This window comes from Corapipo altera, unplaced genomic scaffold, assembly GCF_003945725.1.
Source record: "Corapipo altera isolate COAL_440 unplaced genomic scaffold, ASM394572v1 180, whole genome shotgun sequence".
Taxonomy (NCBI): domain Eukaryota; kingdom Metazoa; phylum Chordata; class Aves; order Passeriformes; family Pipridae; genus Corapipo; species Corapipo altera.
Window position 1 is genome coordinate 2,441,082 of NW_020884915.1, and position 27,334 is coordinate 2,468,415.

The 27,334-nt window shown below is 41.1% G+C and overlaps 1 protein-coding gene across 2 annotated transcripts in view; it reads right to left on the reverse strand.

Moving 5' to 3' along the window:
- Window positions 1-1,199: 1,199 nt before the first annotated feature.
- The window catches only part of DOCK1 (dedicator of cytokinesis 1), a 280,476-nt gene continuing 254,341 nt past the window's right edge, over window positions 1,200-27,334 (reverse strand). For both annotated transcript variants that reach the window (XM_027655183.1, XM_027655182.1), the window contains exons 47-52: window positions 27,106-27,243; window positions 24,766-24,911; window positions 20,757-20,955; window positions 16,162-16,315; window positions 11,794-11,939; window positions 1,200-3,542 (exon numbers count right to left, since the gene is read on the reverse strand). In XM_027655183.1, coding sequence (XP_027510984.1) covers window positions 3,447-3,542; window positions 11,794-11,939; window positions 16,162-16,315; window positions 20,757-20,955; window positions 24,766-24,911; window positions 27,106-27,243 — 879 coding nt within the window. In that variant the 3' untranslated portion in view covers window positions 1,200-3,446. The remainder of the gene's footprint in view (window positions 3,543-11,793; window positions 11,940-16,161; window positions 16,316-20,756; window positions 20,956-24,765; window positions 24,912-27,105; window positions 27,244-27,334) is intronic.

A 27,334-nucleotide genomic window follows, 5' to 3' on the forward strand; every position in this document is an offset into this window, starting at 1 on the left:
GCAAACCATGAGGAATAACAGCCTTCCCAGGACTGTTCACTGCTTAGAGCCTGGAACTGAACGACTTTCTGAATTTGCTGAGGTGTGTTTTCACCACACTTTGAGAAGGGCAATGACTTACAGAAGATGTTAGATTGACAATTTGGGTCTGAGTGAATCTGAGAGTCTGATTTTCAATTCCCAGGCTCAGGTTGTGCATTTGTAAAACACACCCAGATGAGGTTTCGAGTCTGTACTGTTAAGACCCATTTGAAAGTGCAGCTCTTGTTTGAGGCGTCTCACAGGGCCAAATTATACCACTTGCATGAGCACAGGAATTTGCAAGGGATGAGCAAAAACAAACACATTATCAGAAATGCAATTTACAGGCATCCAGTTAAAGGTCGATGGGAAAGCTCTTCCCAGCCTTTAGAAGGCAAATGGAACAGAAAAGAGCAAAACTCACCAGCATCCCAGCACATCTCCCAGGCAGCACCAGGAGCAGTCTCTAAAGCAATCCTCAATTAAATAAGAGACTTATAGAATTAAAGTTGTAATACATTATTGATTGTCTACAGAACGAGTACCTGATTGACTGCAGCCAAGAATCCTTCCCTGAGTGCTCCTCTTGAACAGAGATTATATTAACAAAACAAAGAGGGAATTGGAGGATGGTATCCAACAGTAAATTCTGAGATGCTCTAGTAGCTGATTTTATAGCAAGAAGAAGTGTGGTTTTTTGATCCAAAGTGACACAGTGGTTTAAGGCAAAAATATGAGAATATCTAATTAACCATTCCAGCCACTTTTTATGAGAAAGGCAATTTTTCTGCCTTGTAACAACAGTATTGTTTTACTGCTGTATAAAGTCACTTCTGCTTGCAACTTGCATCATGTAGCAGGTACCTGAGGTGGAAAATATTACCTAAAACTCATCTGTTTTCTGAAGAGTTCAGCAACAGATAACTTAAAGATATATAAGCCATCATCATGGGCACAGACAGCACACAGAGATGGGTGTTTTTAGTGCTGATGCGTGTTTTAGCTCCTTCCTGCAGGAATAATCACATTAGCACAATGAAAGTTCTCAGCTTTATCATGAGTTCCCCCCCAAATTACTCTGAAAAGAGGTAAGTGTATATATAGCCCTCTATAGAGTGCAACAGCTCCTGAAATTCTGCAGTAAGGATCAAAAATATGCAGGAAATGTATTCACTTTCTTAGACAAGTTTTTAAAATAATATTTTATTTTTTGAGTCAGTGGTATATTTAAAAACAATCTACTGTAAGAGTAAAAAGATTGTAGATAGTAAAAAACAAAAGTGTGATGACAATAAAAAACACTAGAGTATAAAGTTAGTTTCCTTCCTCCCTCCCAAAACCCCATCCCACCATTGTCTGATATTTCTCAGAGTTTAACATCTGAAAAAAAAATGCTTTTTTTCTTTTTTTTTACACTTTCAGTTCTTAGGAAATTAAAAATACATAAGGCATTCTTTGCAGGCACATTAATCCATTATTACATGAAAAGCAGGCACCATAAAAATGAAAACATTCGAAAAACCATCATATATACAAACACTGTACAGAATGATGGCACAAGGACAAAGTGATTCCATTCAGTTCATCCTAATCCAACATGAAATATTACACATTAAAGAAAGGAAAAAGCTCTTCCCATTCCTGTACTCAGCTTTTGGGTTCAGAATGACCAGGAGTCTCCTACCTGCCTACTCGTTCCTTTCCCACACGCTCGTGCCCATCAGCAGCTCCGAGGCTTCCTTGATGTACCCTGTGATGGACACTCAGAAGATCCAACTGAACGAAAATGGCAATGGCTGATCAACAATGACTAATTTTATAAAGCCCATTAATCATGGAATCACAGAATACACTGAGTTGGAAGGGACCCACTACGAATCCAACTCCTGGTCCTGCCCAGGACACCCCAACAATCCCACTCTGTCCCTGAGAGCGTTGTCCAAATGCTCCTTGGGCTCTGCTAGCCTTGGGGCTGTGACCACTGCCCTGGGAGCCTGTTCAGTGCCCAACCACCCTCTGGGGGAAGAACCTTTTCCTGATATCCAACCAAATCCTCCCCTGACAGAGTTCCAGCCACTCCCTGGTGTCCTGTCAGTGATCACAAGAGTGAAGAGATCAGTGCCTGCCTCCCCACTGCCTCAGTGAGGTCTCCCCTCAGTCTCCTTCAGCTGAACAGATCAAGTGCTTCAAACCACCACACGCCCTCAGCCACCCCTCGTATGGATTCCCCTAAGGCCCTTCCCCATCATCATGACCTCCTGTCAGGCAAAGAAAGTGTTAAACACCTCTGCCTTGTCTGTGTCCCTGTTTGGGAGGTGACCATCCCCCTCCTGGAATGGGCCAATGATATTTCTATACTGCCTATTGCCATTAATGTATTAAAAAACCCCTTTTTATTGTCCCCCCCATTTCTGGCAGCTCCAACTCCAATTGAGCTTTGGCCATTTTCTCCCTGCAGTGACGAGCAGCATCTCTGTGCTCTTCCCATGTTACCTGACCTTGCTTCCACTGGGCACACACCTTCCTTTTCCACTTTATAGCCAAGAGAAGATCCCTGCTCAGCCAAGCCGGCCTTCAGCTTCACCTGCTTGACTTCCAATATTTGGGAACTGCTGCCCCTGTGCCCTTAGGAGGTGACGTTTGAAAAGTGAGCAGCACTGATGGACCCCAGCACCTGCAAAAGCATTTTTCCAGAGGACTTTACTCCCTCAATTCCTGAGCACCTGGAGTCTGCTCTCCTCGTGTCCAGGGCTGAGGTTTTGCTGCCACTTTTCCTCCTGTCACCAGAGATTTTAAACTTGATCCCTGTGGCCAAGATGGCCAAATCGGATTATTTGTAACATAGACCAATTAAAGAGAAGGCACATTTCACAAATAAATTCTATCTGATTATTAGCCTTGGGCTCAAATCCCTGTTGTCTTGGGAAATCCTACAGAAGCTTCACCTCCCTGTGAAGCTCCTCCAATGTGCACTGAATTCCATGTGAATATTGTCATCAATTCCTATATACACCAAGATTAGGTACAAAAAGTCAGCTCAGTTTAAACTCCAGAGCTACCTGAACACTTTAGATACAAAATAATCAGCTCTCATTTGAATCTCCACAGCCAGCTCTGTGCCTGGCATTACTCAGAAGCAGGGAGAAGGTTTAGGAAGAGGGTACTGTCAGTTGATCTACAATTCCAGGTCTCAAGTAGAAATCCAGATTTCTTTCAAGTTATGGGAGGGAATAACCCCCAGAAGGGGGGGGGGGGAATGTAGTGTTGGTTCCATGGCTAGAAATGGATTTCTTATGGAGTTAGAGTCATTGCACTAAATGTTAGATACTGCACACCTGAATGAGGTAAACATTATATACCATAAAATACTTAGGGAAATGAATTGTTACAGCTTTATCTTTGGAAAAAAGAACCTGCTTCCTTCTTCATTGGACAATCCCAGAGTCAACTGACGTTTGCTTCCGAGTTGTCTTTGGAGGTGGAGGCGGGGGAGTCTTGCTGGGGAGAGGAGGTGGCAGGTGCTGGAAGAAACCAAATTGGATGGATCATGTTAGCAAACGACAGAGTTTGGAAACATTTTCTGTTTCATATATAACTGTGGAAGAAAACAGGTGAGTCTGCAGCCTCTGACTCACAAAAACCTCCCCGTGGAACTTGCTGCTGTGGATTCCCAACGCCCTCAGCCATTAGTTTTAAATATAACTTTTATTTTTGACAACGAAAAAAAATCTCTCAAGGGTTCAGGATTAATTAGCTCAATATTTCAGGAAAAATCTTTCAAAAGCACTGGAGAAGTTTATAATTCCCCACTTTATATCATGATAGGATATTGATTCCTCGGTGTGTATCGATTGCCTCAGCCCCCAGGCACTCAGAGCTTAAAAACTAAGCTGAAGCAACGGCTTCATTGCTTTTCCGTTATGTTTTGGATTTTGCACATTTAGAACAGAAATCATTTAAAAAAAAAAAAAAGAGAAAAGGGAAACAATTTAAAACCATTTAAAGAGATAAGTAAGTCGCAATTTACCATCACACACAGGGTTATAATTAAAATATTCAAAATAGAAATGCAGACTGTTCACATACATATATTTTAAATCGCTTCATGTATCACACAACAGAAGAGCACTCCCAGTTAGAATCATCAGCTAATTGGACAAATTAAAAAAGTCATTATGGAAATTAAGATTTTTTTTATAATGTTAAATCATACATATGATAAAACCTGTTTCAGAAGGAGCTGGAGAACACTGCAATTTGCTCCCAGGCTTTGCAGGCAGGATTTTACAGATTTTGGCTGTGCAGGCAGTGCAGATTTCCCCTCACTGCACCCAGGCTGTGCTGCAGCATCACAGCTCAGAAATGCTGTTTTGGGGTTGTTTTTCCCTAAGATTCTCCTTCTCCTCAGCCACTGCCTTTTGTTTTCCTCCAAACCTAATGATGCTTTTCCATTCCCACTTGTTTGTGTTTTGTCCTGCCTCACCCACCCAGCGCTAACTGCTGGCTTCACACACTCTCACAGCCCAACAAGCACCAACTCTGCCAAAATTCTTTGGTCACTGCTACAAGAACAGTCCAAACACCTGCAGTACTCCACTGCAGGCACTGCTTGGACAAAATAACTCATCATTTCTCAATATCAGGAAGATACTGGTATATAAACAACTGATAAACCACGTGGAAGAGCATAAAAAACAAGACTGTTCCTTTTAAAAGCTGTCCAAAGGTGCTGTCCCAAAAAGATGATAAAACCTGTTTCAGAAGGAGCTGGAGAACACTGGGTGATGCCAGGACATCTCAGCCTCTCCTCCTAATGCTCCTGCAACCTTGTGACTGCAAGTTTTCTGCAGAGTAGGAGGAAAAAGCATCTCTAAGGTAACTAACCACCCTCTTTCAAGCAGGTTTTAAGACAATATGAAGCTACAAATCCAGATAGTTTTACTAAGCACAGACTAAAGAGAAAGGTAAGGCTGCAAACTGGCTGAGCCAGGAAGGCTGAGTTTTTGCTGGAATACTTTTCCTGTATCTTACCTGGACAGAACTACTTTCCCACATGTTTTACAAGTTTTCTCACTCCTCCTCTATGGCAAATGAAGAGGGATGCCAAACTACCCCCAGGTAAGCCATGCCCTGAGCCTGTCTCTCTGTTCTGCTCCATCCACTCTCCGTTTCCCAGCCTCTCCAGCAGCACCACTGCCTGGATGTGCCTGCTCTCACCTCCCTCCTTGGCTCCAAAATGCTTCCTGACCTGGCACCTTGGAAATAATTGGGTTTAATCTGTTGCTGAATGAGAAACTCTGCACCAAGAGTAAGGCACTGGAGCCAGGATGCCTTGTGTGGAATGATGTGTTCCCCTGCCTGCCTGGGGAAGAGACACCAGCACCTGGCACCTGGGGACATGGGTTGGTGATGGCCTTGGGAGTGATGGGGGAATGGCTGGACTTGATGATCTCAGAGGTGTCTTCCAACCTAAGCGATTCTATGATTTTCCAGAGCAGGCTCCAAAGAGGGCACTACTTATTCCTGACTTCCAGTGGGATACGATGACCTCTGAGTTGGAAAACCAGGTCAACAGATAAATATGAAAAGCAGATAATGTAAGAATTTAATTTTACTAAACGCAAAACTGAAGACTTGTTTGGCTTTTAGTTAAAATGCCACTGCTGATCTGCCTCTGAAGTGTTACAGTCAGAACCACTACATATTCCCTCTACCTGAGCAAATAGTTGGCATGTTAACTCCTGAATCCCTATTAAGGCATCTGAATAAGAGTTGAATTGTCAATTGTGATCTGAAGATTTCAAAATCTTTGAGAACCTGCTTAATTACAGTCCTGTATCCAGGCAAGGGGTCTGGGCAAACTTTGGGAATCGCTGGTGGTCTGCAGAACATCAGTGTACAATGTGCAACAGCTTCTCATGAAGATGACATTCATTCCATAGCTCAGTAAACCAAGTATCCCTCTGAAATACATTCCAAAATATAAAACTTTCCTCTGCTCCGCTCTCACATGAGCTCTTTAACTTCATATTTATCATCAGAAAAAAAGCTCTAACTCTGCTGATAGCATCATTTGTGAAAATCCATTTTGAATTTAAATAACACTACATTGGCAATAATTCTCAATTCAATTAGATCAAAGGCATTTCTCAACCAAATGAGCCCTTCATATTGATCAGAGAACAATCAAATCAGCCCTGAAAACCTGCTTCTGAAGAAGAGATACAATGAGAATAAGCTAAATATATATGCTATAAATAACAAGCTCAAAACCTACCAGAGCTCAGATTCTGCAAGCAAATTAGGCAGAAAGAAATAACAGAGATAGGTAGATAATTATTATAATTGAATTTACAATTCCATTAGAAAGTCGGATAAATTTAGCACATGTTCATTTATATAATAAGTTACCAATGAATATATTAAGTAGGATGTGTGAGGCTGGTTGGGGCGACATTATTGAGGAATTAGCACCACAAAACATTCCACTATGGAACTCCAGATCCAGCCACGGCTCCCAGGGCTGATACATCCTCCCTTTTATTCCAGGACAGGATGAAATTCCAGCATACTTCCTCTCTCCCTTTAATACCACACTCATTACCAGGATTATAAAGTTCATTTTTGCTGCGCTTCCCCTTAGAAACTTTGAAATAAAAATAGAGTTTACCTTGATTTTACATTTAATTAAGAGCTGCTTTGCCAAGTTCGTGTTTATATCTCAGTGGTTAATTGTGAATCTTGAAGCATCTTTTTCCTTTCTGACAAATTGACAGAGGCTGGTTCACATCCCAACCTATTTTGGGCACAATCCTTGACTCGCAGGGACCTCAGGGGAAGCAGAAACCTTATGTAAAAGGCACATCTGCAACACAGAAACAATCTGTTCCTTCTGCTTCAGACATGAAATTGCTCCCATTTGTTTGCTTTTTTTTTTTTTCCTCCCTCAGACAGAAAAGAATCAGGTCCAAAAACATTTGTCTCTGTTCTCTCCCAGATATGAACTGCACTGCAACTGGGCACGTTTAGGACGTAGTAAAAATCAATTACAGAAGATGAGAAAATGCATTTGTTTTCTCCTCTGAAGAAGCAAAATTGTTTTTCATTCAGAAAACACAAAAAAAAAAATCAAACTAATTTGATTCCTAAAACTGGTCCTTGTGGCACTGCATGAAATTTCTTCCTGTGCAACTATTTTTCTTTGAAATTCCATGGGCATCAATATAACAAGCTCTGGAGATCCAATGAGAAGCACTCTAAGTTGAAAGAATTAATGGATCTAATTAGGTCAGAAGCAGGAGAAATGGGATGTAAATAAACTATCAGCTACCCAGGACTGTAAATGCTTTCAGATTCTGAGTTGCTCCTTCAGCACAGAGCTGAGCAGCCTGACAAGCAGCAATGAAAAATAATATCTGCAATGAAAAATAACATTATAGTGTGAGGTCCTGGCAGAATAACACTCCTATTGTGAAAGGGCAATAATGCACCAGCAGAGAGAACAGCCCAACTCTACTAATGTGAATCAAATTACAGACAGTTTAAGCTAATTGGCTGTTTGACCCAGGGAGCAAAGTTATGTGGAAAAGCTGGCAGGTAACTGGTGTAAAATGACTGTTTGAAGCCTGCTGTCGTACATCATCTATTAGAGTCTCATGTCACTGTGTCACAACCCTTCCTGGAGTGTGCTTAGGTAAAAAAAAGGAATTTTAAGGATCCTTCTGTGGAGATGCACTTGGTGTTCTTTCACCTGCTGTGTGCCACCGTGAGCAATGTGAATGATCCCCCAAAATGGGCAACATGGAATTGCTTCGAGTCGGTGTCTCAGATCAGATCACAGCAGCCCCTCTGCTCTGGAGCCAGGCTGGGAGAGCTGGGGGTGTTCACCTGGAGAAGAGGAGGCTCCAGGGAGACCTGAGAGCCCCTTCCAGTGCCTAAAGGGGCTCTAAGAGAGCTGGAGAGGGACTTTGGACAAGGGCCTGGAGGGACAGTGCCCGACCACCCTCTGGGGGAAGAGCTTGTTCCCAATATCCAACCTAAACCTCCCCTGACTCAGCTCCTTGGGTCCTGTCACTGTTCACAGAGAGCAGAGATGCTGCTGCCCCTCCACTGGAGGCTGCTATAGCAAATCCTGACACAGTGATCCCTAATTACCTGCTGCCTCCATCGTTTCAGCTGGTTTCCAGCTTTTTTGTCTCTATCATGAGGATGACACTTTGCTGGAGTCTTCAAGGTCAGTTTTTGCTCACTGCAGCTGATATAGGAGATAATTTTCAGCTCTGCAGCACATGCACTGCAACACGGGGAAAATCCCCCTGGATTCTTCCTTCCGTGTATTATATTAGGATATATTATTCCATTATATCTGAATAACCAGCCTGAATAACCCTCATACAACAGCATCCCAGAGAGTCAAACCAGGCACCGCACGAGACCGTTCCGCTCCTCGTCCCACGCGCTGCTCCAGCCTTCGCCGTTCCTCCTTTCCAAGTTCTGCCTGGATTGATGGAGGTGTTCTCATCCCAACCATTACCTGGTCCTTAGTAAGTGTTATAGCCAATATCATAAACCCAAGTGCTCCTTTGTCTATTTTCTTTGAGCTCTCCTCTGGCCGTGAATACAAAGCAAGCATTTGATTTGTATGCAAGGGTGAGGATGAACCCATAAAGCAGGATAAGTGCCTAAAGGAATCCCCTGATGTAATAATAATCCTTGCAGGAGTCATAGGCTTCTTTTTTTTATGTTCTCATATATTATTAAGAACATTTTTAGCAGAACAAATCACATGGTGCAAGAAAATATATTTATAAGGGTCTCACGGTTAACAGTGAGTAGGGGGATAATCAGGAAATTATAAGGAGATGATCATTTGGAAAAAAGACTTTAGGGTCCACCAAGGTAACAGTGGACTCCAAATAATCTAACACTGCTGCCTCAGACATTAAATGACATTGTTGCCTGCAGTTTGACTTGAAGCATCTGCTGCATTTCTGGCTGCCTGCTTTCAGTTCACTACAGCACTTGGCTTTCATAACCCACTGCAAGACAACCAGAGTGAAAAATCTAGTAATTCCTCACACAAGGAGATATTTCCAGTTTAAAAGCTACCAAGATAATCTTATCTCTAATATGTTTTACTGATTTTTCTTCACTGATACAAAGCTGGTGTAATTTAAAGGATGATCAGTTTACTAGGCAGAGAATGATCAAGTTATGAATTATGGAGCTATTTGACCCATGAAACATAAGGCATTAAAACCGTGGAGTGGGATTTAATCACAGCAGCAATAAGAATTTACTCATCTGATCTTTCATGTGCAGCACTACTCATTTTCTTTATGTTCTTTAACAGCTTCCTTCCTACAAGGCTGATGAAATAAAGGCAAAGACTGATTGTTATAAGATTAGAAACCTTTTCTAAAATGAATTCTAAAACTAATATATGTGGTTTTGCGACAAATCTGCTTTAGATCCTTCTTCCAGACTTTGAAACTAAATTCCCTCATCTTGGAAAGTTTATAAAAATACAGATGCTGAAGAAAATTTCGGACAGTTAGAGAAGAAGATGTAAATTTTGGACAGTTAGCCAAGGAGATGTAGCCTATATTTGATTGCATTTCTTAGCTGTGCTTAAATTCTAAGGCCCTTCAACACTGCATGTTAAAAAACAGGGTCTGTGTCTACAATGACAAAACACGTTAAAAAAAATGACAGGAGTCTGAAAAAATTAAGGCTCTAAAGAGCAAAAATATTAAGACCTGACTAAAACTTTGAAAAAAAAAACCCAAGGAAGCATATTGGCACTATTTTTATGAACTTCCATTTAATGATGTGGAAACTCTGCTCATGGCAGGTCCAGGAGCTGCCCAAGGTCACATCTTCCACGAGGCTGAGGCTGGGACTTGAGTTGTCTCCAATCATCACAGCAAGATGGCATTTGGAAGTTGTACAATAACTGCTCAACATCTCTCCATGGAGTGGAAATCCCTTCAAACAGCCTCAGAGGGAAGGGAAAGAACCCCTGTCGACTGGGATTTTATTTCTCACCATTATTTAATGTTTTTTAGCTAAAATTTGAATTTACATAAGCAATCCTGAGCTACCACCACGACCTAAACATTATACTACAAAATAAAAAATGAATTTACTACTCTGGAGCTCATGCAGGAAGAGTTGAAGAAATTTGAATCCTAATTTGAATTTCTCAGCTTTCTTCCTGAGGATGCATTCCTCAGACAACCCTCCTGGCAGCCCTGCTGTACATGCTGTAATTTTCCACTTAGAGGTCTGAATTCAGGACAAATGAGAGCTGGTCCCTGAGAGAGACACCAGGGAAATGGGTTAAAAGTTTAGTCTACTTTGATGGAAACGAGAGGAAAAGTGAAAATATTTACTAAAACCACCCAGCCATGGGGAACAACTATGGAAGAGAGGATGGGAATAGAGAATTTTTCAGTAAATGCACATAAAGAGTAAAACATGGTGTTTTGAATAACACTATTGACATTCCTGAAGGTACTTCTGCATCTGCTTTTTCCTATTTAGCCTATACATACTGAATGCCTGCTACAATAGGAATTAGTTATACTATTAGAAATAGTGATAATTTCAACCATGGAAAAAGCTGGACTTGTGTACTGTTGTGCACTGGGACAGTCTGTGTTAAACACAATTATTCCCAGAATTAAACCGAATTCCTGCCTGACACTCTCTGCTGAGACCAGAAATGCTTTTTCTAGCCATGAAAAGCAAATTACTCAACAGAATTTCATTGCAATGATGAACTTCAGAGAACTCTTGGAAGACACCTCTGCAAACAAAGAAGGATCAGTTTCCACAAAATAACAGCTTGGTCAAAGTTAGAGATTTCAAAGTCAAAGGACAGAAAAACCTCTGGTTTGGGTTTGTGTGAGAAAGTTGTGGTAGTTTCTGTGAGAGGATGCCAGCACTTTCCCCATGTTCAGTGACAGGACTTGTGACCTTTTGGGGTCTCATTGCCCTGGTCTGATTTGATTGGTAATAAATTAAATTAATTTCCCCCAGATGAGCCTGTTTTGCCCATGATGGTAATCAGTGAGTGATCTCTCCCTGCCCTTGTCTCAATCTATGAGCCTTTCATTACATTTTTTCTCCCCTGTCCAGCTGAGAAGTGATGGAGCATTTTTGGTGGGTACCACCCAGGGTCAACTCACCACACCTCTTTAAGCCTGTTTTCTCTCTTCATAAAGAAAATAAATGGCCCTTTTCAAAAGTGCTGCTTTAAAGAAAAAGACCAAATTATTTTTAAAAGCTTCGAGGCTACAGGAAACGAAAAAGTGTATTTTCTTCAGAAAGCTCAAAAGGCTGTTGATGATGAGGAGTTTCTGAGCTCCTTCCCTCAAAGGGGAGGTGTGTGTTTGCCTCAGGGAAACAAGCAGCGATTGAACATCAACAGAACGGAGCTCCAGAAAGGAGAGATGGCAGGAACATGTTTTATTTCCTTTCCTGAGACAGCACTGAAAGGCTATTAAATCTAATTTGCTGCAGAGAATGTATCCTGTTGGTTAAAGCTCCCTTACCAACACACCTAAAAGCATTTGGCGTAGATTTCACCAGAATGAACCCAATCTTTCCCCCTCAGGTCGATGCTGCTCCCTCACACTCCAGACACTGCAACTGCAGAACTCTCTGGATGTCCTGACACATCCAGGAGCAGGATCCTCTTTCACCTGGGATTGCTCAAGGGACAAAGGAAAGAAAATTGCAGTAAGTGATGATTCCCTGAGGACTCACCCGCTGGTGGGCAGGGGGGGAGGTCGTTGGGCTGATCAAGTCCTGGCTTTCCATGAGGTTCCCATAGTCGGCTGTGCTTCCTTTGAGGGGCAGAGGGGGAGGAACGTCGGGGATGTCGGAGCTGGACATTCCATTCAGTTCCAGATCTGTAAAAACCAACGCTGAGTTAACTCTTTCAGCAACTGAATCCTAGAAACAGAGTGGTTTGGGTTGGGAGGGACCTTAAAGATCATCCCGTTCCAATCCCAGTCATGGGCAGGGACACTTTCTACTAGCCCAGTTTGCTCCAAGCCCTGCCCAATCTGGACACTTCCAGGGATGGAGCAGCCACAGCTTCTCTGGGCAACCTGTACCAGGGCCTCACCACCCTCACAGGGAAAAATTTTTTCCCAATCTGAATCTCCTCTCCTTCAGCTTAAGGCCAATCTAACCCAAAACTCCACCCTGAGCCAGTCCTTAGGGTGCTGATACTGTGATAACGCTGCACATGCATCTCTCTGCCTGCTCTCCACAGCTTCTATAATTAACCACAGCCCATCTAATGAGGAATTCTACAGGAAAGTAGAATGAACCAGCCCCATGGCAGTGGGAAGCTGCCCTGTGGAGTCATATTGGGCTCATTTTAAAATACTCTCAAAATACTTGAACAACCCCCTATTTTTACCAGAAAACAATTTTTACTTCAGATTTCATAGCAAAATATTAATAGCTCAGCAAATACAATTTTCTCAGCTGTAAGCTCTGCATTTTCACCTTGTACATTAAAAGTTTTGAGAAGTGCACTAAGCGAATATATCAAGCTAGGCTTTATTGACCTTCCTTCAGTAAAATAAAAACTTCTTGTTAATAAAATGCACAAGTGAAAGCCCAGAATTAACTATGTCTCTCTCAAAAACTTTCAGACTCCAGGTAACTATAATAAATGAGCAGCCATTAGTCGCTGAGTAAATAAAATCACGCACGAGAAAGTACCAAACATTTATTATTCCTGTTTGCAGAGGAGAAAGTTCCCTTTTCTTAGCAGATAAATCCTCCCAGGTACATGCTGGAAATAGCCAGAGGGACAATAAAGTTTATTGAGGCCTGAATGATACATAGGTTTTTGGGCAGAAATCCACCCACAGTGTATTTCAGGGTAATTCAGTCATTTTCATACCCACTGTGATCTCTACAAGATAAGAAACTGAAATTATTTCCTATAAGTCAGGGAATTTTATTGAGAAAAAGAAGAAAGTTTGTTTTTTTTTTATTTACTGGGATGATTTCTTAAGTAAGTGGAGGCCTTGTTTATGCAAACATTTTTATTGCAAAGTTCACATCAATATCTTATTAAAAGGGTGATTTTTTTGTTCTCTAAAATGTCCTCTCACTAACACTATTTAACTCTAAGGTGGCTGTATTGATTTGGCACTGAAAACTCTCATTTTACTCTTCATACTTTTGAACTTTCCACTATACTGAAAGAAGATTATTTTCCTTCAAACTTTCAGTGGCTTCTCCTCCACTAGGCTGAAAAATGTTAGTTGTCCTCCAGGACCTGAATTTCTAATGTTTTTTTCTACTGCTCCTGCTTTTCATCCTTCCTTTTCCACACACAGAGGATTTCTCCATTCCCCAAATATTTTTGGTACTTTCCATTAAGGATCTCCATGAAAATCTACTTCTAAGCTCATGTCATTAAACACATAGCTGGAAAACAATCCCATGCATTTGTAACTAAATACTGATGCTGTAAACGAACTTCCCTTTTTATTCTGTTGGATTTTCTTGTCATTCTGCACATCTAAAGACCACAATTTGAGACTACTAATGTCACAAAACAACTCCTTGACACACATCCTGGATATCTCACCCCCAACTACACATATAACTATTTACATTTCTTATCTAGATCTATATATGCATTTATTCAGTTGGTGTTTTCATGCACTTTAGGAAAATACTGGGAAATGTTTGGGAAATGGCATTTTCTTTAGAGTGTTTAGCTGTAACTTTAGCAGAACTTGAATCCTGCTTTGGAAAGAGAAACCTTCTTTCCATATTTACTATAAACAAGCCATGTTTTTAGGTCTCACTGTAGACAGTCCTTGGGTGGAAACTGAAAGTGAGTAAAATAATACACTATTACCCCAAAATAAAGTGAATTTCACTGCCCTGAACACTTCAGCTTTGCATCTTACACGATAATTTTTCAATTAACATGATATAACAACTTCTTACATGACGTAACTTCCAGCTTCATCTAAGCCATTACATGTGGACTAAGAGGTCTACAAGAGGATGGGAACACCAATTTTGTTAGGAATTACCCAAATCCTTTGTTTCTTTTATTAAATCTTTGGCAGATCCATGGGAAGGCAGGTGAGGAATGTTTTCACTTGAGTTGTAGAAGAAACAAGGTGTGGAGTCAACTCTACTTGAACAATCTGGATGGACCCCAACTGTCCATTCCGCTTCTCTGCCTTTCCCTACATTCCCAGCTCCTGTTCCAGCTCTGATTTTCTGCAGCCCCTGCTGTGTTCCTACACCTTCCCAACCTCATTCTGTTGCAAGACAGCAGTAAATCCCTGCAAATGTGGACAGAGCATTTCCATCCACATGAACAGTTTGTAATGTACACTGACAATTTTTGCTTTTAGCCTGGAAAACTACTTAAGACAACAACAATATTCTATATTGAAAAACAGTTATTTGCCCTACCTGATCTTTCCAATAATTTAATGCAATCCAGGAGACTTCTCCCCTTCTGCAGAAACAGGTACTGAACACAAACTTCTGGAATTTTCAGTTGTGTTTCCAGAAGATCTATTTCTACAGGTCTGTTCATTTTCTCCTGCTTAATCCATCTGAACTGAACACGGTTACTACATAAATAATTACTCAACACTTTTGGTTTGCTGTCATTATTGAAGGTGTTTCATCAGAGGAGTGTGCTCTGACTATTCATTCCCTGCTGGACATGTGCCACTGGGAAGATCTCGGAGCTGGCAAGAGATCAATTAGGGGACTTTTTTTATCATCTTAACCTAATGATCACATTTTACACTCCACTCTCCTAAACTGCCAACTAACAAGCAGCCAGGATTGCTTAGCAACCCATTAACTGCTTTTAGCCCATTTGTGCACTGAAGTAACTTCTTTATCCTTGGAATTCCTAAGAAATTTTATCACCCCAATTTTTCAAATGATTATGGAGCAGTGCCACGGATTTTGAAATAAGCTGATCCTACTTTACACAACACCCATCGATCCCCAGTACATAAATATTGTCAGAAATACATGACTTCAGATAATTTTTTAAATGTATTAATAAAACATATACATATAATCCAATTAAACACTTCTTTTCCATGAGTATATATCCTCTACTTCTCTGTACTTCCAGTCTTTTTTAATTCCAGTTTATCAGTAGATTTATAAAACTGTAAATAAAAACCATAAAGCTATTAAAAATAAAACATAAAACTATTAAAAATAAACCATAAACCTATTAAACATAAATATAATTATAATTATTATATATTACATGTACATTATACAGTTATAAAACTGTAAAGAAGGGAGAGAGTTAGAGTTCAGCATTATCAAAATACTCGTTTTGGGGTCTGACCATTTAAAGGAAAAGGTTTCAAGTATCAGAAACAGTGGATAAAAAACCATCAAACAAGATTTTTTTTTTCTTCAAACTCATCATCTGTTCTCCTCTTTGCTAACACTGAACTCTTGACTATTGTACCAGGATTTGGGTACATGTATCAAAAAGATCTTTTTTTGCTTTTTTGTCACATGCTGGCAACTGAAAACTCTGAATAACAGTTTTTGGAAACCAGTACTGTGAAAGAAATAGGTGTTGGATTGCACCCAGCTTTGCAATTGGATTTGCTGAAGACTGGAGCAAACAGATGATATTTTACAGAAAAAGTGAGTGATAGATGTCAATGTCAAACAAAAAACACATCAAAAAGACTGACCTTTATTTTCCCATCTGGCTTGTACTCACAATGTATCAAAGACAAGCTCTTTTAAGGTACAATTACCAAAAAAAATATGACTTTTGAGCCCTTATGCTCTAAAACACCCTATATAGAAACAAGTAGAACACTGATTTTTGATAGTTACTCTACGTCTAAATAATTGTTAATGATAACTTGAAAACAAACTCGTTCAGTGGAAAAATTTTGCTTGGTTTTGTAAAATATTGAAATAATTTTAGTTGGCAAGGTCAAGGAGCACAAGGTTAAGAGGTAAGTTCTTGTTCCTGTACTACCTACTCAGCTCAAACCAAGGTGCAATGAAATGCTAAGGAAACACGTCTCCCAACCAGAATTTTTCCAGGAAAAGGAAGTTTAGTTAAAATTAGAGACTTACTGGACTGGATGGTGAAGGAAAGCTTTGTCCTGGGGGTGATGGGGGGTGGGGTCAGCTGGGAGCTGGGAGGCGATGGAGACACGGAGAAACGCCGTTCACTGGACATCACGTTTATGACTTGGCTTTTTGGTCTCTGGGGTCTCAGTGGGCTGATCTGAGTGGGGACAAAACCAGTGAGACAACAAAAAAAATACAGGGAACTGAGTGGCAAACCTTGGGATTGCTACGTTTTCCTCCTGAACACGACCAGGCAATGCTAACACACCATATTGCTGATTCAGTGCAGTATCTCACAGCTCCAAGTGTTTCCCCTTCTCCCAAGGAATCACAAGTTAACACCCCTCCCCACAGCCTGGTATATTTTTCTGAAGCAATGAGAAGCTCTGCGACTTCCATCTGAATTCCCCAAACACTCACTCAGTAACAGCTACGGAAGTTTACAGCCTTACACGAGATTACCCGTCCCTCAAAATCTTTTCTTTCTTCTCATGTGGCTCTACTTCCTTCTCAAAATTTATCTCTTTAACCATTTGCAGGGTGAAACTCTCTTCTGAGGAAGACATCATCTGTCCAGAAAAATTTCTTGGTAGTGCTTCTATTTAATTCACTGAAATATCCCTTTTTTGCTCTGGATGCTTCATAGTCCATTCAAATTTTCCATCAGAAACCCTGAAATACTTGTAATCTGATGAGCAACTAATGCTTTTAGTTTTAAGGTGATTCTTCTTCCTGAGTTTAATCCTGAGCTCTACTGATGTTATGCATTCACCCACCCCCATATTAACAGTAATCACAGAGAAAAAAGGAATGTTTTATTTCCAACAGATCCCAGAAAATGGAGCAGCAGCCTGAAGTTAAGAGGGGAATTACTCCCAAGGTGCTGCATTAGGACAAACCAGAAAATGCCAGCAGCAATTCAGGCTTTTTTTGAAGAATTTTGTCATTACACAATGGGGTTTTTTATGAATTATGTGGTGAAGGAGAAATCTGAAATGACATTTAAGTGCTTTCTTTTATTTCCAAAGACAAACCCTAAAAGGGTTTGCGTAAAAAAGACCCTTCTATAAGAAATGAATGACAATAAAGTATGTGACTTTTTTTTGGAAAGTTCATCCAGACCTCAGTGTGACCTTTCTGAAATTTGCCTGATACGAAAACTCAAGTCCTAAAGACTCCAAAGGTTTCTTCTTTCGAGGTCTTTCAAAGCATATTTTTGGTAGAATGGATGAGCAAAGTAATCACTTTTTCAGAGGTATCTAATTATAAAAAAGCAACTAAGGAAAACACATGAATTGATGAGGAAAATTGATATTCCAGAATCAAGAGGGAAAAAAACCCAGCAACTGGACCATGTTCCCAAGTTAACCTGCTCCGAAACTACTTAAATAAATTTTAACAACTTCTGTGATTGACAATGTTGGGGCTCTTCTGAAAGCTTCAATAAATCACAGTTCTGCTGGGGAACACGAACCCTTTGGAGACATTAATCCATAATGGACCCATGGCTAATTTTTTTTGGTCTAATGAAGGGAAGATCAATGGTGAGTGATGTCAGACACCACTAAATCAATGGGATGTACAGCCTGTTATTGTGATTTCTAACACAAGCCTTCAATGCTCTGTTAACTACCTGGCTCCAGTGTTAGCTTTGCTCTCAGCTCGTAGGATCAAAGAATTAGCAAAGAAAATTTATCTTGAAGAAGTTTATGTGATACTTAAAAGAAGATAATAAATCTCTAGAAAACTATGAAGATATTACTGATCATAGTCACACACTGAAGTGCTTAATTCATCTTCGTTATCTTATGTAATTAGGGCTTGGAGTTTGATCAGTCAATAAATTCACTTTGATTGGAAATTTAGAAAAGAGTATTTAAGCCATACAATTAGGGAAAACAGCCTCTGAATGCTCCTTTTCAAAGCACATGTAAAGGTCCCATGAAGTAATTCCACAGTTTTAGAACATCCCCATGTTATTCCATGATGATTCATTTGATTAGAAAAAAAGAAGTTCCCCTAAATAAGTCCATGGCAGTGATGGAAACACTCATTTCATTAGACAACGTCATCGCTGGAAAAAGCAGCAGAAGCTCTGCAGAGATGGGGTGACAGTGGCTGACATTTTTCTCACTTGATATTCTCTGTAAATTAATCTTTTGCTGTAACCCCCCCCAAATACTGTAGAAGAAATAAGAATCTGTTAGAAAATTCACCAAATAACTGAAATATTGTAATTGAATGAGCCATAGTACCATGAGTTCTAAAATTCTCAGCAGAATTACTCTAGTAACTAACATAAAATCTACTAACTAATAGTAGTTTATTACTAAAATCTCACTTTAAAACCTCTTTAAATCTTTAATTTCCATTTATAGTCAAATCTGGGTTCCAACTTTTTTGGGGAAAAGAAAATCCCTAATTTTTTCCCTCTCCATTTCATCACCTCTTTTTAATTCAGCAAACTTTCTGCTTCCAAGTTCCCAAGGCAAGAGGAACCAAAATGTCTTTTTCTTCCTGCAACACAGTGGTAACAGTGCTTTGGGAATAATTTCAACTGAAAAAGGGAATTTGAACATCAATGTTAAACAATGGAAAAGCTGAATTCCTACCCACCATAACAATTTCCCTTTATATCATTAACAAGGGACGTCTCCAGAGCGCGAAACTTTTGACACAAATTTTAAGTCCTTGATATTATTCGTACAAAATTCCTGAAGACAGCAGTGGGAACTGGACAACCACTCTGATAAACTGATCTCAAAGGAGTGATTCCTCTCTTTCACCTACAAGAGAAGATGAGCCTCGCTAACACCAGGCATTAAAAATTGACTCAGCCGTTTTGGAGCTCATCAAGCAGCTTGGAGATGTTGAAAAGGGAGAGTTTTTCTCTCAACAGTAAATTCCTTTTCATATTATTGATCTGTGGATTTGAAGGAGCTCAAAGTAACTGTAAGTAACCAGTTCTGACATTTAACTTCCCTCCCTCTCCATAACCAGGGGAATATTACTCACACCAGTCATGCACCGAAAGCTTCTTGACTGGAAAGAGGAGAAAACTTGAGTCAAACCATGTTGGGCTTTGCTGATTTTTGCTCCTCAGATGACAAATGGGAATATGCCCTGGAGGGTTATCCTGCCCTCCTTTCCAGCTGGCATTTATATTTTTCCAATCATGAGCAATCTTTGCCCATGCCCAAGACCTCTCTGAGATGACAGTGACCTGGCAGTGACATCAACCCCAGCATCTCTGGATGCCTCCCATCTGGTCCAACTGACTCAGCTGCCCTGAAATACCATTTTCTTCTGTGACTAATGCTCTCCACCCACAAGCTCTGCTGGTGGGTTTGGGAGCCTGGGAGATGCCAGTTCAAGTCCTGCCACGGCAGAGCTCAATCAGTCAAAACACAACTGCAGCAAGGTGCCAAGTCAAAGGCATCATGTCAGAAACATGAGACACATGGAAATTTATGCAAAATGTCTGCAAACACTGTAATGATGCTCACCTGGCTAGCTTTGGCAGGAGGAACCTCCATTAAACAAATGAGGGCTGATCCAAAATTTAGTCAATGGAAAAACTCACTGGCTTCAAAGGTGAAAAGCCCAAGACCCCCACAAGGGATTTTATCAGAGTTTTTTGACTGGGCACATCAAACAAAAGATGTTACAAGACATATCTGAGAGATTAACTTATCTCTGGATGGGAAAGGAGAAGCAAAGCCAGAAAACAAAGTAACTATGGCTGAACAGCTAAACAATATTCTCCCACAAATACCAAACAGAAAGATCTAAAGGATCCAGTTACCACAGATGAGAGAGAAATAATTTCCAAAGTCCAATGTAAACGACACAGCCACCAAAGGAAGACTCTGCTAAGTGAAAAGTTGGCTCTACAATTACTTGCACAAATCTTTCAAAGAACATTACATTTATTTCTGGGAGGCAAGTTTTAAACTCTTGGCCTCCAAACAGGTGTCCAGAGATTGGAGGTTACGGTTGGTTCACGCACTCCCTGCTCCAGCTTTGCTTTCATTTTCAGAGCTCAAACTTCTCAGGTTACCTAAGCCTTTAGGACAGTTTCAGTGAATTAAATATAAGCCAAGAAGAGAGGGTTTAAGGGAGATATGGCCTGTTGTTAATATTCTTACACACAGTCACTGCTGGAACCGCTTACGATTTTCTGCTCAAAATAACCCTTCGTGAACATGCAACCGCCGTGCAAGGAGTCACCTTGGAATATTTCCACCCCAAACTGCCTTGCAGCACTCAGCTGAAATAAGAGAAAACCCATCACCATCTACTGGGAACCAGCAGTTCAAAAGGCTGCTAAAATGGCAGCATTTATTTCAGTTGTGATATACCACCTGTTCCTTTTATCAAATAACTTTTGGTTAAGATATTCACATGAGGTACCATATGATCTTTTTACACTGTAAATAAAATCTGTATTTTTGTTTCATTATCACATATATTAACATTGCAACGTATTCCCTGAGAGTTATTTCTGGTCTACAAATAATAAAAATCAACATTTTTATTTCAACAGAGAAAGGACACCACTCAGAATTAGATAAAGCATCACTTGCTAATAAAGTTACCGTCTCTGAAAGGATCACTGCCTCAGACTGCTGCAGAGAAATATCAGTAGATTTAAATTCTTTATCAAATATCTCTTGATGCTTGCTGTTCCTTTTCTCCTTCTTCTTTTCCTTCTTATCTTTATCTAGGTCATCCTTGTCCAATTTGTCTTGCGACCTAGAATGCATCTTTTTTGGCAGGAGGGGCTCCAGCACGAACCTAAAGAAAAACGTTGTTGCTTAGCTCCATAAAACACTATTTTCAAAACAACTAACTTTTATTTACATATTTCCCAAAGTCTCTCTCCAGTTAATGACTCTCTGCCAAGCCAGGAAAACTCATTAGAGAGAGAAGGAGGGGGCAGAAGGTCATAACAATCATAATTGTCTTGCAATAAAATTCATTGCAGAACTGCTGGAGAATCAGTGGTGCAGATTTTCCCTGCTCTGTAGTGAATTTACTGGTTTGTGGCTGCACAAATTCCTGAGTTTCATGTAAAAAATGAGTTTCTCATTCAGCATTCCCACTATCCAGGTTGTGGCACCAGGGCAGGTGTGCAAGCAGGCAGACAGTTGGAAATTCCAGCTGGAATCAGCACTAAAAGTGTGGGTAACTGTACACTGTGTTAAAGAATCACAAGATGGTTTGGGTTGGAAGGCACCTCATAGACCACCCAGTTCCAACTCCCTGTCATGGGCAGGGACACCTTCCACTAGACCAGGTTGCTCCAAAACCCATCCAACCTGGCCTTGGACACTTCCAGGGATGGGGCATTCGTAGCTGGACAAACCATTTTATGGTTTATTTTATATTATAAATGCCAAAAAGCCACTAAGATCATACCTAGACAAAATGACACTGCCAGATTTTAAGAGATTGTCTCAAACCATCACATTACAAAACCAAACCCAAACAAAAAAACCCCCATTTTTTAACATTGGAAAAGCATTTCCCATTTCATGGGGAGACATGTACAGGCCACAGTCTTTGCTGTGAAATAGCAGAGTATTCTTATTTCAGACAATTTGCAGTGACATTATCCTAATCCCCTCCACTAGCAGCAATATCCCAAATTATTATTATTTTTGGCTATTATCTGAAGCACTAAAGGCCCTTCAGCTTGCAGCCTACTTCAACTCATTTGATGTGAAGATGCTCAAACCAGAACCTGCAGCAGCAGCCCCAGAGCCATTTTTCCCTTGGAACCAAAGCCAAAATCACACAGGTTGGGAACAAAACCACAGGTTTATCCATCCCATTTTACAGACAGGGAACCCAGGGCCACAAAGTACTTCAGTGACAGAGTCCTGAGCAGCCAACAGCTCTCCCAACACCTTTTAGCCACCTGAATTGGATATTTTAGGCTAAGCTGGGCTGGGTTGGAGGGCAGTTCCAGAGCCTCACAGGCTGACTGCAAGTTTACAAGAGGAACTACCACTCTTCAGACAATGATTAATTGCTTCCCTTCCAGGCATTACTATTATTAGGGTTATTAATTATTTGTAGGCAATGTATCCATGATAAAATGGGTCAGCACACCGTGGTCTAACTGGAAGAACATCAGGACTTGCAACAGCTGACAAATCCCACCAGCACCCTGGGACTTCCCCCCCTTCCAACCACTGAGTGTAAGTGCTCAGATTTGTACTTCTAAGTCCTGTTTTAGGTAGTGAATAAACCAAAGGTCCTTTTTTAAAGTCAGTTTTATTTATACCTAGAGTTGGAAGTTGTAAAACACATCCTATGTCAGTGTCTGCCTTGAGTCTTTAGTGTTTAAAAACTCCAAAGCAGGAGGAGCTGGAGATGGCATAAAATAAAATATTGGGTGATTTGCACAAGACAGTCTGTTGGTTTCATTTTTATTTGTTTTTTTAGCTTAATCTCTATTCTAAAAATTAACATGTGAAGAGGGGGGACATGGAAAGCAGAGAGAAGAACTGACCATAAACCAAATCAACTATGGTAGGTACAGGAAGGAACTTCTCCCAGGTGAGAAGTGCCAAACCACCCACAATTTAACAGTCACATGAATTTTTGAGTCTCATGGTATCATTTACATCTCATGACTTTTTTTCTCCTCCTCCACTGATCAAGCAAATGAGTATTTTTTCAGATCTTCACAATGCTAATAATTGCTCATTATATTTTCCTGTATTGTCCTGGGCTTGGAGCAGGAGCTGAGATGGAGCAGGATCTTTGTGAGCTGCTTTTGAAAATACAAACTGAGTAGACTCCTTGTGTGTATTTACACATTAAGACCCTCCCAAACTGCTAAGTGAGACTTACTGCACCAAAGCTAAGATGGAGAGGTGAAACTTGAGTAAATAATATCCAGTTAGAAAGAAAAATACATTTAAGGATTTTGAAAAGAAAAAGAGAAAAAAGTAGAGGCAGGCAGTGAAAGAATCAGTATTTTTCTTCTGAGAGAAAATAAAGTTGTCCATTAACCTTTGATGGTTGTTACCTGTAAATTCCAGCAAGATGAATTTGTGGATGAATTAGTCAAAACACAAGCTCATCTCTGCTGTCCTACATTTCCACCATGGCTCCCTCTGTATACATTCTAGAGGCTGAACTGTGATCTGTTTGCAGCTGTTCCCAATGGGCAAATAAACTGCTTGTAATCAAGGTCAGCACCATGTTGGTCCTTAGGTGCTGTATTTAATTTTACTTGATGCTTTTAGTCTCCAGTCAGGTAATAACTCCCCTCTGAAGGTGCACGGGGGACATAAGCATTTCTAGCACATCCCTGTAAGTCAGCAGCCCTTCAGGAGGCTTTAAAAAACTGCTGCCTAGGTCAAATATTGCATTTCTGGATTACAGGGATGCCTCGGGGCAGGAAGAAGGAGAAGGGACTTCTGAGGCTGCATGGAAAGCCCAGACAGCAAACAGATTATTTTGTTCTTTGAGGGATGTGACTGTGAGACAGGGCTTATCAACAGAATTCCCAGTTCTCATGTGAAATATCTTGATAAGTCTTGAAGTACAATCTTGCCATAAGCAGCTTTTCCTCTGGCAGCAAAAGTGAGCAGCAGTGATTGAGCAGTTCACTAATCCCTTCCTTCTCCTGAGCTCCACCTGGGTACTGTGACAGGGTTGGCTGCACAAGCATCTCATCACTGACTCCAAAGATCACTGCTGCACTAATACACTTGCAATACTCTAAAAGGGGTAATTTGTCTCCTCTTTGGTTTTTTGGGTTTTTTTGTTTGTTTGTTTGAATGCCTAGGGCGTTTTGTTTCACTTTGTAAAAAAGGACAAAGAAGGGCATTATATTTATCTTGGTTAAAAACCAGGACATCTTGAGATAAATGTCCATATAGGTTGATGTTTTTACCCAATATTATGCTGGCACTTAAAAAAATCATAGAAAGTTTGGGTTGGAAGGGAACTTAAACACCATCCAATTCCACTCCTTCCCATGGGCAGGGACACCTTCCACTGTCCCAGGTTGCTCCAAGCCCCGTCCAACCTGGCCTTGGACACTTCCAGGGATGGAGCAGCCACAGCTTCTCTGGGCAGCCTGTGCCAGGGCCTCACCACTCCCACAGCCAAGAATTCCTTCCCAATATCCCATCTAACCTTGCCCTCTGGCAGTTTAAAGCCATTCCCCCTTGTCCTGTCCCCCCATGTTCTTGTTCAAAGTCCCTCTCCAGCTCTCTTGGAGCCCCTTTAGGTACTGGAAGAGCCTTCTCTTCTCCAGGTTGGACAATCCCAGCTCTCCCAGCCTGTTTTCACAGGAGAGGTGCTCCAGCCCTATGACCAACTTAGTGGACCACCACCCCCACCCCACTCTAGTTTGCAGGTTATTATTATACTATGAACCTGGGATATGAAGCTGGGATAAAATTCACTGGGAAACAACCCAACCAAAAACCTTACACTTCTGAGACCAAACAAACGTCCTGCCACCACACAGGAGGAGTCAGGAGGATCGGAAGGAGTGACACCGTGACAGCCTAGAGATCTGGGGATGATGACAACCCTCCAAACCCAAGGATAAGCCCTGGATGAGCATTTCCCACTCACCCATCAGAGCCAGGCCGGGAGGGGGTGCTGTCCGAGGAGATGGAAGACACGGATGCCACGGAGAGGGGTCTGGAAGACGACGGCATGGTGAAGGACCTCACCATGGAGCGCGGCCGACTGCCCCGCCTGTCCTCCAGGCTGGAGAGCTGCGGGAAAGAAACACGAGATCTTACCTCTTAAACCACGATATCACTGACATCTGGCTACCAAAAGGAATGTGGGAAGGCCCCATGGCTTTCCTTCCACGTAGAGTTTTGTGTTACTTAATATATATTAAATATTATTATATTTATACCTCGTGTTTAACAACTAAGGAAGAGATTGTAAAGGAAATTTATTTAAAGGACTAGGAAGAAATATTTAGGTCCTCATGGGCACATGTGGAAGTTTAAGCATATTCCATTAATTCAAGAATACTCTCAGGCACATGGTGTGACTCCTGGGGACGGGCTTGTGCAAGGCCAGGAGTTGGACTCGATGATCCTCGTGGGTCCCTTCCAACTCAGCATATTCATAATTCCTTTATTTCAATGCTATTTAAATGCTTTTTTACATCTGGTCTTTAAAAAGGAGCTTTCTACAAATATTTTTTTAATCCATCTCTGCAATCAAAGAGACTGCCCTGTCAACATATTTAAGTGAAATGGAGTTTAAAAAAAACCCCAAAACCACAAAGTAAAAACACACTAAGAGAAACTTGATGTCAAAAATGTCAGGAGAGCCAATTTACAGAGTGACATCCAGGTTTAGAAAAAAATACCTTAAAGTTTAGGTTTTGTTTCAGACAATTTCAGAGTTCTGAATATTTATCCAAGCTTTGTTAGTCATTAATAACTGATATATGCATAAAATAATTGAACTTTTTCAGTCAACAAATAAGAATCTCATGCTGTTTAATTACAGGTATATTTTCCACCCTGTCAACTACTGGTAAATTGGCTTTGTACAAGGAAGACAGAAGCGATAAAACTCCATCAATGCTGACAACTTTTCCTGTGGGTTGAGTGAAATTAGAGATAACACCACCTGTGTATGACTTTCCAGTCATCTCCCTCATGATGTAAATGGATATTATATTATTGAAGTGACTGACATGCAACTATCATTAATGCCAATTATTCCTGTTCTCCTAGGGAATAAATTACTATTTGAACATTTTCCTAAATATTTTAGATGGGATTTGAAGGACCATGAAAGGAGCACCAGTTGCAAGGATACCGTGAAGGCTGGCATGTTCCCTGTAAGATCTCAATGTTCCTATTAAAAAAATTGTCATTGCTATGGACAGAATCAGAGAATCACAGAATCATTTAGGTTGGAAAAGATCTCCAAGACCATCGAGTCCAATATGTGCCCAATCCCCGCCTCGTCCCCCAGCCCAGAGCACCGAGTGCCACATCCAGTTGTTTCTTGGACACCTCCAGGGATGGGGACTCCACCACCTCCCTGGGCAGCCCCTTCCAATGCCTGAACACCCTTTCCACAGAGAAATTCCTCCTGATGTCCAACCTGAACCTCCCCCAGTGCAGCTTGAGGCCGTTTCCTCTCATCCTGTCCCTTGTTCCCTGGGAGCAGAGCCTGATCCCCCTTGGCTCCCTCCTCCTGTCAGGGAGCTGCAGAGAGTGAGAAGGCTGAGCCTCCTTTCCTCAGGCAAAAGTGATCTTCCAATACCACCCAGTCCATGTGGCTTTTGGCTGAATTATCAATTCTATTCTCAATTACAAAGCTGTTTGCTGGCTTTTGGCCTTCCTCCACCTTGGGTAACGCTCAAAAGCAGAACAAACCCCCACTGGAAACACCATCGAATTCTGGTTGCACCTTGAAGATGAAGCAGCAACTGAAAACAGTTTGTTGGAGTGAGAAAAGCATGAATTTGAGTCCTTCTAAAGCTCATTAAGTAGGAGTTATTGTTTAATGCCTGCCCACATTTAGGGTGATGCCAGAGGACATATTGATTGCACAGCCCTCCCATCCCTAAGGGAATCACATCTATGGAAAGGTGACATTCAGCTCTCGAAGAATCATGTTAAGTGGTAATTTTTTACTGTATTTTTGTAACCCAAATCCTTCAAAATTGAAGAATTGCCTTGACTTTTAAGGAACAGAGTCAGGCAATTTAGAAATCGTTCCCACGCTCAGAAATGGAAGCCCCAAAGCTTTTTCTACATCTCTTATCACCTCTCAGTATTTCATAATTTGATGACCACTGAGAACAACCAGGCAACGCTTTATCAACATGGTTTTTTTAACCAGTGGGAGTTATGGCACAGGAATACACAACTGGTTGTCATTTAAAGGAATTCCACATATTAAGGGAAGATGAAGCCAGGAGGTACTCACCACAGCACGGACCCCATACTGCTTCTCCACCTTGTCCTTCAGCTGCCTGAAACAAGCCTCCATCCTCTCATGAAATGGCCTCAGGGCCTCTGTCACCTTCTCCCCGTGGATCCGGATGCCTTCTGCCAGGAATGGGATCTGGAAAGCAGAGTTTGGCTGCTTCACCCTGCCCAGTCCCTCCCAAGGGAAGCGTTAGGGCAGGACTCCCACATGGGAGTAAAAGATCTCA